At 64.8% G+C, this 12,143-nt stretch overlaps 5 protein-coding genes across 5 annotated transcripts; 2 read left to right on the plus strand and 3 right to left on the minus strand.

Annotated features, from left to right (window-relative positions):
* Positions 1–389: 389 nt before the first annotated feature.
* On the plus strand, positions 390–1,731 carry PFL1_03949 (uncharacterized protein; the record flags this gene model as incomplete). Its single annotated transcript, XM_007881472.1, has 4 exons — positions 390–435; positions 519–791; positions 907–1,296; positions 1,391–1,731. The coding sequence occupies 4 exons, from the start codon at positions 390–392 to the stop codon at positions 1,729–1,731; spliced, it is 1,050 nt and encodes a 349-aa protein (XP_007879663.1).
* Positions 1,732–3,141: 1,410 nt separating this feature from the next.
* Positions 3,142–4,536, minus strand: PFL1_03950 (uncharacterized protein; the record flags this gene model as incomplete). The annotated part of the gene is made up of 1 exon (XM_007881473.1): positions 3,142–4,536. The coding sequence occupies one exon, from the start codon at positions 4,534–4,536 to the stop codon at positions 3,142–3,144; it is 1,395 nt and encodes a 464-aa protein (XP_007879664.1).
* Positions 4,537–6,259: 1,723 nt separating this feature from the next.
* Positions 6,260–7,898, plus strand: PFL1_03951 (uncharacterized protein; the record flags this gene model as incomplete). The annotated part of the gene is made up of 3 exons (XM_007881474.1): positions 6,260–6,522; positions 6,605–6,725; positions 6,816–7,898. 3 exons carry the CDS (start codon positions 6,260–6,262, stop codon positions 7,896–7,898), a joined length of 1,467 nt encoding a protein of 488 aa, XP_007879665.1.
* A 261-nt stretch (positions 7,899–8,159) lies between these two features.
* PFL1_03952 (uncharacterized protein) lies at positions 8,160–9,211 on the minus strand (the record flags this gene model as incomplete). The annotated part of the gene is made up of 2 exons (XM_007881475.1): positions 8,160–9,030; positions 9,126–9,211. 2 exons carry the CDS (start codon positions 9,209–9,211, stop codon positions 8,160–8,162), a joined length of 957 nt encoding a protein of 318 aa, XP_007879666.1.
* Positions 9,212–9,474: 263 nt separating this feature from the next.
* Positions 9,475–12,132, minus strand: PFL1_03953 (uncharacterized protein; the record flags this gene model as incomplete). The annotated part of the gene is made up of 2 exons (XM_007881476.1): positions 9,475–9,686; positions 9,795–12,132. The coding sequence occupies 2 exons, from the start codon at positions 12,130–12,132 to the stop codon at positions 9,475–9,477; spliced, it is 2,550 nt and encodes an 849-aa protein (XP_007879667.1).
* Positions 12,133–12,143: the final 11 nt, after the last annotated feature.

Consider the following 12,143-nt stretch of genomic DNA (forward strand, 5'->3'; position numbering starts at 1 on the left):
AGCGGGCGGGCGCAGCGGGTCGCGGCGAGCCAAAGCGCGCAGCCAGGGACAGGGACAGGGACAGGCGGGGCGAGGGCGAGCAGGTCAGGCAAGGTCCGATCACTGCCTGGCCGTCCCAAGCGAGAACGCGGAAGTCGGAAAAAAGGGTCCGCACGGGGTGCGTGCTGCAAACTCAACGGCGGCCCGAGGCCTGCTACCCGTCTTCCGACCCAACCGAACGCTCGAGCCACGTCCCACACCCGCCTTCACCATCACCACCACCACGTACTACTCCTGCTCGCCGTACGCGCCCACCCCAATCACCCTGTCTTTCGCTTCCGCCTATCTTTCACAGGCAACGTCTAGCTCTTCGCTGAGATTGAACGCCGCATCGCTGTGCCGCAGCCAAGATGGGCGCCTCTGAATCAAGACCCCGCCTTGATGATTCGGACGATGGTGAGTGCAGGCATGACTGATCTGACGACGATGCACCTCAGTCCAATTGACCCGACCCTTTGCCCGACCTGCTCAACGAACAGCCCCCAAGCAGGGCTACCACGTCGTCCGCGTCGCAGCGGGCAGCCCAGCTCACCTAGCCGGCATCGAGCCGTTCTTTGACTTTTGTGTCGGCATCGACGGAGTCGCACTCGACCCATCCAAGGACGTGGACGGTGACCGCAACAGCTCCGATTCAACAAATCCCGCCTCGGGTGGATCTCTCGCCGGGCTCGGCGCCTGGAAGTCGCTCGAGGAGCGCGAAGGCACAAGGGTCATCCTCAACGTCTGGAGCTCAAAGAGGCAGGAACTCAGAGGTGAGCCGACAGCATCGAAAGAGGGATGGGAGCCGTCCTGCGAGGCCGTAGCACACCCTGCTGACGGCTTCGACTCCCGCACGCTGCCCTGCTCCGCTCATGCCCTGGCCAACAGAGGTTCCCATCATTCCGAGCCGCGCATGGTCCGAGGCGTCGACCGCGGGCTCAGCCTCGTCTCAACCTTCACTTCTTGGCCTCTCACTTCGGCTCTGCAACCCTTCCCTCGCCCTTTCGCACGTCTGGCACATTCTCGAGATCCTCGAGGGCTCTCCAGCCGAGTCGGCGGGCCTCGTCCCCTTTGGAGACTTTGTCATTGGCTGGACCGGCGGCACGCTCAAGTCCGAAGGCGACTTTTACGAGCTCGTCGAGGCTCACGTCGACCGGGCACTGCGCCTCTACGTCTACAACTCGGACTACGACCACACACGCGAGGTCATCATCGTGCCGAACCGCGAGTGGGGCGGCGAGGGCTTGCTGGGCTGCGGCGTAGGCTATGGCCTCCTGCGTGAGTCGCCGGCCCTGACTGCCCGCAAACGTCACACACTGCCCGCACTCCCGCTGACCACTTGCAACTCTTCCCTCATCCTTTGACCCGCCAGACCGCATCCCGAAACCCCAGGATCGACCAGCGGTGCCCAGCGACCTCGACGAAGACAGCGGAGCGAGGACGCCGCAGCCTGCTTCCCAGTCGACCCAGCTCTCGGCAAGCAACGACTCTGGCCCGCCAAGAGGGCCTCGCTCCATTGCCGATGAGCAGGCGGGCGCGCCGGAACCGTACCGCCCAGGGAGAGGCGAGCACGCGAACGGCTACGACCAGAGCGAGCGAGGGCGGGGCGAAGGCGACGAGGAAGGCGACGACGACGATGATGATGATGACGAGATGAACCGCAGCGGCGTCACCGTCAGCATGAGGCGGGATGAAGACGACGAGGAGGACTGAGCACGACGAGCTGGCTCGTCTTCCGTCTCTCTTCCTCGATCTCTCCCGTCACCTGTCGCGTTGCAATGAAAGGGTATGGCATGCTCGCCACCGAAAGAAGGGCTGAAGGCAGGTGCGGGCACCTCGCGCTTGTTGCAGGTTGGGGCGTGAAGATCAGTGAGGGACGAGGGTGGCCCTGCACCACGCTGCTCCAGCCCACATTCCGATGGCAAAGTGTGAGGAAAGGTGGACGTGTTGAGTGTGTGGCTTGATAAGCGCTGTTGCTCAACACACCATCATTGCAGCAGCATCTCCGTGCTCACCTGGCCTGCATCAGGCCCGCCTGCTTCAACTCTGATCTAAAGCTTTGCTGTGCCAGCACACCAGCATTGCTGCAGCACATCCTTTGGCGAAGAGTCAACGCAGCCTTGCATTGCCCTCCTTCGCCCGTTTGTTCAGTTGCTCGATGTGGAGGAGCAGCTGGAAGAGTTGGGCCTGGTCGTTTGCACCAACCTCAAGCAGCTGCTCCCTGTTCACATCAAGAACTGTTGCAAACGTCCTCACGCCAGGGTCAATTGAGCAAACTGCCGGGCTGGCGAGGAAAGACGATGCCTGGGCAGACAGCATTGCCGATGTTGCCAGTGGGGTGAGGTTGACAGGTTGGGCCCTCGGAGCTGGGGCGGCAAGCGTGGCTGTTGCGAGTGCCCGTTCTGCTCGACCCTGGCAGTTCCTGTTGAGCAAGTGACCTTTGAGGAGCTGGCTCCACTTGAAGGACTGGCCACAGCCAGGAGTCGGACAAACATGCTTGTTAGCGCCTGCCCCAGGATGTTGAGGGTGGTCTGCTGGGCGCCCCGCAGAGGTTGTACCGGATGCCACTGGCCCCAAGACTGCCTGACCTGCCCCAGTAGTGGCCGATGAGGCAGATGCCGTCCGAGGATGTCCAGGGTGGCAAAGGAGCTGTTGCACCAGGAGCACTTGGAGCTGAACTGCACCTCATATGGTGCTTGCCAGCAAGCACACCTTGATTAGGCTGCTCTGTCTGTTGTTGAAGCCTGGCTGTTGCACTTTGCAGCTGCAGCAGTCTTGAGTGTTGCAGGAGCAAGCTCAAGATGGGGCTCAAATTTCCGGGCCTGTCTTTCTGCTTGCTTGTTGCGCCGAGGCCTTGCTTGCTTGATGTGCTGATGCACTGCTTGCTTCATTCAATGTCGTAGCACCTCTGCGCTGTGCTCATGCAGCTGCACATCTCTCGCAGTCTGTGCTTTGGTCAGTCGGGGGCTCCTGTCGATTGCCCACACACAGCGCGGGTCAAGGCCGCTATCACACCCATCTTTCACTTGCGAGCAAAGGAGAGGTAATGTCTTCCAGGCGTCGGCCTCGAGAAAAGTACAAGCAGAGTCTGCTGAGGGCAACTATCGACGCTGTCGCCGGCCGTCAGACCTTGACCAAGAACGCGGTGCCGACGCAAAAGAACCTCGTCGCGACCATGAAGGCGGTGGCGGCGACGATGAGGGATGCGCAAAAGATCTGTGCGCCTCGGAAGTCGCCCGTGTCGAGGTTGAGGAGCTTGCCCGCGACCGGGTTGCCGACGAGCATGCCCGCCGCGCAAAAGAGGCAAAAGGTGCCGAGGCGCACGCCGAACCTGCTCTTGTCCTTTGTGAGCATGGCGACGGCGGGGCCCTGGAGCGAGACGTAGCTGCCGGAAAAGGCGCCGTAGAAGATGGAAAAGACGACGACCTGCCAGACGCGGTCGATGGTGAGCCAGGCCCAGGCGGTGATGGCGGCGCCGACGCAGCTGACGACAAACATGTTGATGCTGCCCGTCTTGTCGGCGAGAAAGTTGGGGATGATGCGCCCGATGACGCTGCCGGCGTTGAGGAGCGGCACGAGGTAGAAGGCCAGCTCGCCGTCCATGCCCGGGATCTTGGCCACGCTGTACGAGGATATGTAGTAGAAGGGAACGTAGAGGCCCATGAAGGCGAGGAGGCCGGCGATGCCAAACGAGAGCATGGCGGGCTCGGTAAAGGCCGACGTGTCGATGAGGCTGCGGGCGGCCGTGTTGGGCCCACGCTTGCGCATCAGGGCGATGGCGACGGCCTGCGTCGCGAGCACCACAAAGGCGATGACGCGTGTCGTCCATGCGAAGCCGATGCGGGGCTCGAGGCGGCGGAAGACGATGGGGTAGACGATGCCGCCGAGGCTGCTGCCGCAGACCGAGATGCCCGCCGCAAAGGCGCGGCGCGACGAGAACCAGGCGGGCAGCACGGCGATGCTGGGGATAAAGATGGCGCCCATTCCGAGGCCGGTGCAGATGCCCTGGGCGAGGAGGACCTGGTAGTAGTATGTGGCCACGCTGGTCGTCATCATGCCGACGACGATGAGGACGGTGCCGCCGACGGTGAGCGTCTTGACGTAGCCCAGGTCAAAGAGCGGGCCGCTAAAGGGCCCGACGATGAGCAGGAGCGACGCCTGGATCGACCCGATCCACGAGATGGCCGAGGAGCCGCTGCGCTCGAGCAGCGCCGTCTCGTAGTAGGTCTGGAAGGCGCCGTAGGTGTTGACGAGGCCCCACGAGTTGAAAAAGAGGAAGAAGGACGCCACCACCTGGAGCCAGGCGGCCAACCCGCCGTCGGGGATCTCGAGCTGAGCCGGCGGCGCGGCGGGCGCGGCGGGCGCGGCGGTGCTGATCGTCGAGGACTCGTCCTTGACAGCATCTTCGGCCTCGGATTTGTGCTTGAAATGCTCGACCACGTCGCCGAGGTACGTTTCACTCGGCGCGGTTTCACTTGGCGCGTCGAGCCCACGGGCCGAGCCGGTGAGAGAAGGCATGAGCGTCGGTGGGGCGGAGCGGCAGCAGTGGCCAGGAGAACAAGGAGAGGAGCGTCTGGGCCCGAAGCGGCAGGCAGGGAGGCGGAGAGGCACGATGAGGAGGTGCGTAGGGACGCCTTTGCGACGCCCTCGAGGGCCGAAGCCGGCGGCACTATATACGGACCATCGATGAGGCATCCTGAGCAGGGCGGCGGCACGTTGCACTCGACAGCGGCGGCGGCGGCGGCGGTAGATGGTGGGGCCCGGTGGTCAACCGTCGGGCGGTCGGGGCGCTGCGGTGCGCCACCTCGCATGGTTGGCCGTTCGGACCGACCAGATGAAGCGCGCAGGCAGAAGAGACCTGACTTCATGCTGGCACGGTGTGACTCGTCGAGGTCGTCGATTGAGGTTGCACGCCGCTCCTCGCCACCGCCGTCGCCGTGGTCGCGACGGAAGCTTGCATCCCTCCCTAGGCGCCTGCCTTCTCCTCTTCATGGAAGCCGCCTCGGCAGAACATCCACCTCTCCGCGCCTTGCTGGCTCACAAGCTCAAGCTTAGCTCGGTTTCATGCCTCGAGGCCCTTTTGCGGCGGACAGGTCAGAGCCGGTCGCAGCTGCGTCGCCTCACTCGGAACCGATGCCGTCCACACCGACCATGCTTTCCCAACTGCGACGAGGCGGGCACACCGTGTCGAAGCCGAACTCGCCGTCGACCTAAGGTCGCCGAGGTAGGCGCGAACGACGGAGTAGGACGTCTACAGAGGTGGTCAGGGTCGAGTCGGGAAGGGATCGGAGAAGCCCACAAGTCACGGCGGGCGTTCGATGCCAGGCACACTAGGCAGCCTCTCCAACCACGGAAAAGCCTTAAAAAAGCGCATGAAATTACGGGCCGAACCGATAAAGAGCGTTGCTTACGTAAGCAAAAAGGTGAAAAAGTGAAGGGGGCCCGCGCGCGTCTCTCGTCGATGGTGTAATGACGAGGACACGCTCGGTCGTCGATACGAGCAAGCTCGTATCAAACGACCCGGTAGATAAAAAGTGGTTGATGAAACGAAGGGCGCGAGCCCTTGGTCATAGTCATCAAACTATGAAGAACAGATACTACACATGATCACTGTGGATGTGCGAAGAGGGAGGAAAGGGTCAGAGGGGTCAGCGACGTGCGACGGCGATGGTGATGGCGACGGCGAGGAAAGGGGCAAGGTGGGTACGTACAAGCCAAAAGGCCAGAAGAGTGGGGTGTCAATGTGGGGATGCGGGTGCTGGCGAGGTTTATATAGGGAGCGGGGGTGGGGCGATTTTTTGTTTTTTCGCACGCTCGGCCGCAGTCGGTGGGACGGGGGCTGGAATTTCCAAAGCGGGATCGACGACTCTGGCAGGTTTTTGGCCAGGTGGATTTCGAGGCCGGGGGGGGGCTTTCGTCATCGCGCGCGCACGGTTCCTCTTCCAACGGCGGGCCGGCCACAGGGGGCGAGAAAAACTCCACGAAGCAAGCAAGCTAAGGGCAGGCGGCGAGCGGCAGCGCACAGCCACGCATCCAAAGGCAGGACCGCCGGCGTCGTGCCAAGACAAAGAAGGCAAGGCCGACCGGCAAGGCGGGCAGGGCAGGCGAGGCCAGGCAAGCTTTGTTGTGTGTTGCCGTCGACGAGGCTCTCCTTCGCCGCCACCACCACGACCACGACCGCTCTTCACAGCGACCCCTGCCAAAGCACACCGACCGCGAAAGGAGACACGCACAACGCACCATGTCCGAGCCCACAACCGCAAGCGCACCGCCGCCCATGCCGCCCCGTCCCGAGACGGCGGCGCCCGCGGCGGCGGGAGGAGCCCCGGCTGGCGACGCCGAGTCCAAGCCCAAGAACATCAGCCGCGACGGCCAGAAGATCGCCGACATGGAGTACTACGACCTGCTCGGCGTCGCGGGGGATGCCAGCGACCTCGAACTCAAAAAGGCCTACCGCAAGGCTGCCATCAAGAACCACCCGGACAAGGGCGGTGACGAGGAGACGTAAGTGGGCCGGTGATCCGGTGGCCCTTCGTGCGCCCTGCTGACGCTGCCCCCTATTCCTCTGCGCACCGCCGCACTGCAGGTTCAAGATGATCGGCGAGGCCTACCGCGTGCTCAGCGACAACCACCTGCGCGCCGACTACGACAAGTACGGCAAGAAGAAGCCCACCGACGAGGTCGGACTCAAGGAGGCGACCGACATGGTGAGTGGGCCGAGGGAGGCGGTCGCCAGAGCTGGGCGGAGCGTCGACCGTGCTGACACCTTTACCCTTTTGCCGTTCGCGCCAACGCAGTTCGGCTCCCTCTTCGGCGGCGAGCGCTTCGTCGACCTCATCGGCGAAATCAGCCTGATCAAGGACTTTAGCAAGGCGTCCGAGATCATGATGACCGACGAGGAGCGCGAGGAGCTGGAAAAGCAGATGAAGGCCGAGCACCAAAAGGGCAACGGCAACGAGTCGGTCGAGGCGACGCCGCCGCCGGCGACGGCCAGCACGGCGAGCGAGGGTGCCGAGGCGGCTGCCGCTGCCGCTGCGGCGGCTCCGGGCGCCACCGAGGCGAGCGTCGCCGAGGCCAAGAAAAAGGAAGAGGCGAGGCAGAAGCAGAAGCTGACGGCCGAGCAGCGCGAGAAGCTCGAGGCGCTGGAAAAGGAAAAGGAGGAAAATGAGCGGAAGCGGGTCGAGGAGCTGTCGCAGAAGCTCAAGGACCGCATCCGGCCGTTTGTCGAGGCCAAGAACCCGGGCGACAAGGACGACAGCGAGACGCAGATCTTTGAGCGCAAGATGCGCGAAGAGGCCGAGGACCTCAAGCTCGAGTCGTTTGGCGTCGAGCTGCTCCACGCCATCGGCAACGTCTACCTGATGAAGTCGACGTCGTGGATCAAGACCAAGCAGCACAAGTTCCTCGGCCTCAGCGGCTTCATGAGCCGCATGAAGGAAAAAGGCGCCGTCGTCAAGGAGACGTGGGGCATGCTCGGCAGCGCGCTCAACGTCAAGGCGTCGATGGACGAGCTGGCCAGGAGGCAGGAAAAGGGCGAGATCCCCGAAGACGAGCTGCGCGCCCTCGAGCAGGACATGAGCGGCAAGATGCTCCTCGCCACCTGGAGGGGCACCCGCTTCGAGGTGTCGAGCGTGCTGCGCCAGGTCTGCGACAACGTTCTCAACGAAAAGGGCGTCGACGACAAGGTGCTCCTCAACCGCGCCCGCGCCATCGCCTTCCTCGGCGTCATCTACAAGGACGTCCAGCCCGACGAGGGCGACGACGAGCGCCGCGAGCTCGAACGCCTCGTCGCCGAGGCCGCCGGCAAGAACAAGAAAAAGGCAAAGAAGGACAAGCACCACGGCGCCAAGCACTCGGGCACCTCGACGCCCGTCGTCTGAGCTCCCGCCGCGGTCCCTTGTTCCCCTCACCGACCCAACGACATACATCCCGGCCTCGCCTCGCACCCGCGCCGAGATCATACCATCGTGTCGCACCCTCGCACCCCCGCACCCCCGCACTGTCCAGTACCGCCTTTCGCATCGCAATACCCTGCGTTTCGCTTTTCCCCCTCGTCAACATATCGTCTGCGCTCTCCGCGCTTTTGGCTCAGTAATAGACGATCCCGTGCGTTTCATTGCTGGCAAAGGGGGCGCCTCCGTCTAGACGGCGACCATCTCGTCTCCCTGGTCGGTCCGGGCCTCTTCGACGCCGAGCATCGACCAGATGAGCCTGCCGATGCGCAGCCCGTCGTGGGGCTTGTGGGCGTTTTCGAGAAACTTTTCCGACGACTGGCGGTCGATGACGCCCTTCTCGGTGCGGACCTGGAGGACGAGCTCGACGATCTCGGCGTCGAACTCGGGGTGGCCCTGGAACGTGAGGATCTGGCAGGAGCGCAGCGGCGACGGGCCCGACGACGAGGTGCCCTCGTCGCTGATGTCAAAGGCGAGGTAGGCCGAGGTGGCCGCCGAAGAGGGCAGCGGCGGCGCCTCGGTCGGGTAGCGGTGGGCCATGCCCTGCACCGCCGAGATGTCGGTCGAGGCGAGGTTGAGGAACTCGTGGCCCTGGAACGACGGGAGCACCGTGACATGGTCGCGGTGGACCTGCTGGATGTTGAGCTTCTCGCCCTCGCCGTAACCCAGCAGCTCGCGGCCGACCTCGGTGACGTCGCACGCCGTCGTGCCAAACTCCCATCCCTTCGAGTTGAGCTCGACCTTGCCGTCAAAGGCGCGCGCGATGATCTGGTGCCCGTAGCAGATGCCCACCAGGCGCACCAGCGGGTGCTTTTCGGCAGTGTCGCGCAGGAACGAGGCCAGCTTGCCCGCCCACTCGTCGGTCGAGTAGGCAGAGTGCGCCGACCCAGTGACGACGATGGCGTCCCACAGGCCGTCCGACAGCTGGCCCTGGTCCGGGTACTCTTGCGCCGTCACCACGTCGTAGCAACGGACGTGCAGGCTCACGCTGTCCTGCCATGCGTGGCGCTTGATCGTGTTGAGCGACGACTGCAGAAAGGCGGGGTAGATCTTCGTGTAGCTGTCGGGGTGTGTGCGGATGAGGGAGCGAGAGCGGATGGCCTCAGCGCCTGCTTGCCTCGGTGCGGTGACAGAGGCGGCCAGGGACGGACTCACTCTCCCCTCCGGTCGAGAACCGGCTGGACCGGCGTGTCGGCGACGAGCACGGCGATCGAGATCTGGCGCTTCTTGGGGGCAGGCATGGTTGGGAGTAGCTGGGATGGTGCAGGGGGGTATAGCTATGCCAAGCTGGGCGGATAAGGGGTGGGGTGGAGATGGTGGTGGCGGAGACGAGGCGGCACGGCCCGGGAACAAAGGACGGGGAACAGCTCGGCCTGGCAAGCACCAGCATCAGCAGCGCTTCGGTGACTTTCCGCCAAAGTCAGCCCGACTCGCAAAGCTCGGATCTCGGGAGACAGACACTCGGACCGACCCGCGCCACCGCCCCACCGCCCCCTCGAACGTCTCAGAGGGGTACCCAAGTGCAGCCACAGGCCCAGCAGGTGGTTTCGCCTGGGCCTCGGAAGAGGACCGACGAGAGGGGCTCGACGCCGGGCTCGACGTCCATGGCGGCTTGGTCCCTGGTCGGGACGGCGTGCAGGAGCGACTTTGTCCAGCAGCCGCTGCAGGCGCGCACGCCGACCGAGACGAGCGGTGCGAGCGAGACGCCGCATCGTGCTGTTCGACGGAGGGCAATCGATCGATCGCAAGAAGGTAAGGTCGGATCGGGTCGGGTCAGCCTTGCCAGACGGGTCTTCCGGATCTGCTGTGTCATCCCGCACTCACGCCAGACGTGTCCCGAAACGCACCGAGCCCATTCGACCGTCCCCTTGGCGGCATCGACCTGCAGCGAGAGCGGCGCCTCGCAGGCTGCGCACTCTTCGCCCGCCTGTAGGGTGCCGTCCGAGCGCAGCGTCTCGTCCCACTGCTTCTGGATCGCGCCGAGCGACACCCCGAGACGGGCCAGGACGGCGTCAGCCTCTGTGATGGTCCCTTGGAGGCGGCTCGTCCTCGGCCTCGACGGCTCCGCGCCTCCCGACGACAGCATGGCGTGGGCAGCTGCGGCCAGCCTCGTGACGGTCGTCGCATCTCGCCGGGCCTCGTCCTTGGTCATCGACGATGCCGGCTCCACCTCGTCCACCAGGCCAGCCATGCTGTCCGCCAGGTGGCGCACGAAAAGCAGCGAGCGGAGGAAGTCGACGTTGCGGGCGGTGCCGGCAGGCGCAGCGTCGCCCCGCTCCCGTTGCAGCCACAGCGCCACGTATAGGCACGCCTGGCCGCGCCGTAGGGCATGGTCGCGGCTGACCGTGGTCGTGGCATCGTCGGACGTCGGTCCATCACGCAGCAGGGCGTCCTCGAGGCCGTCCGTGGCCTGGTCAATCACCTGGCCTAGACCGTCGGCGAAGGCGACCGGGCTGGACGACACGTGGTAGTGGGCAAGTACGTGCCGGATGCGCGCCACCGTTGGAGCATCGAGGTGCTCGACCGAGGCAAGCGCTGCCGCGAGTAGCTCCACCGCACGCGTGCGCGCGTCCTTTGCGGGCACGACCGGCGATCGGAGCCAGAGATTGTACCTCGAGCTCCCCGAGACAGTGAGGCCCATGGACGCCACCGAGTCGTAGCTGCGTATGGATGCCTCGAGCGCGTCGACCGGAGACGCGGAGCTGGATTCGGCAGCTTCGCCGTGCAGCCGCTGAAGGGCGTCGTAGGCCGGCTGCACCTCGCTCAACAGAGGCACGTAGCCGCGGGCAACGGGCGCGGCCAGTGGCACCAATGTGTCCCCGGCCGGTGCTCCGGCGTTGATGTCCAGCGGCACCAGGTACCGGCTCGAGTCCTGAAGGGCGATGATGCAGGACCCCGAGCCTTTGGGACGGATGCTGGCCGCCGGTCGCAGCGGATCGCAGTCGTCCCGACCGCCTTCGGAGAGCTCGAACGTGCGCGTTGTGCCGTTGTCGGCATCAAATACGTGCACCTCACCCGTCGTCGCGTAGACCAAAAGGCCGCCGAACCACTTCCAGACCGAGATCATGCGGCCCGGGAGCGGAGGGGGCAGCTCTGAAGCCTGCTTGATGTCCAGGCGATCTCTTGCACGCTCCAGGGTCCAGATCGCGACTCGCTGACGGTCGTGTGTGACGATGCGGCACGACATCGTTCCCGTAACCCGACCCGCTTGCCACGGGCCAACGCAGATGCCGAGCACGTCCCAAGAGCCCGTCCGGCTGCATGTGGCGAGCCGGGGAGCCGACGCGCGGTTCGAGCATTCCCACAGCGCCAGGTGTCCCGACCGAGTGCCTGCGATGAGGAGCGCCTGGACTTCGCTTGCGTCGCCGGCGCTGCCAGGTCGCGTGCGATCCGGCGGGATGGCCTCGGTCCACGCGGCGCACAGAAACTGCCCCGCCCGGCTTTCTAGGCGTCCCGTCTGCACATCTGGAGCAAAAAAGGCCGGGACGGACGGTGCGCCGGCTTCGCTCGCCTGCTGGCGCTCCCTGCGAACATGACGTCTGATGGGCTCGGCGTCGACCGCGTGCAGCACTCGCCAGTCGGCGCCGAACGGGTTCTTGGCAGCGCCGATGATGTAGAGGTCGTGCTCGTGGCTCAACGCAGCGATGAGGGAGCTTCCGGCGACTCCCAGGCCAGGTGGCGACCACTCTGCCTGCTGCCAGCTTTGCTCGAGCTGCGATGCGTGGATGGCCGAGTAATCCTTGGAGACGGCCGAGCGCGTGCGGACCGTCGGGTCGGACTCGTAGATGGGGCGGTACTCGATCGAGTGGATGAGGTGGTCGAACTTGTCCCACCAGTTCGGGTGGGCCTCGAGGTCGGAGAGTCGCACCGAGTCGAAGAGTTGCGGGTGGAGGCCGAGGCAGGGTGTGAGGATGACGAGACTCTGCTTGAGCGGGACGAGAGCCTGTCCGCCAGAGGACCATTGGAGGTTGGTGAGGCGGCCCGACTGTCCCTTCAGAGTGGCCGACGCAAGCAGCACGAGCGAGTTCCCTGCGGTGGTGGCGCTTCCGTCGCTGCAGCCATTGCGAATGTCGCCGTCGTCGTTGTCGACTGCTCTTGCTTTCCCCTTGGCCTGATCCTGTCCAGCCGCTGGGGATCCAGATGGCGCGATCCGGACCGTCATCTTGGTCCCAA

The sequence above is a fragment of the Pseudozyma flocculosa genome (genome assembly GCF_000417875.1).
Source record: "Pseudozyma flocculosa PF-1 unplaced genomic scaffold scaffold00012, whole genome shotgun sequence".
Lineage (NCBI taxonomy): Eukaryota > Fungi > Basidiomycota > Ustilaginomycetes > Ustilaginales > Ustilaginaceae > Pseudozyma > Pseudozyma flocculosa.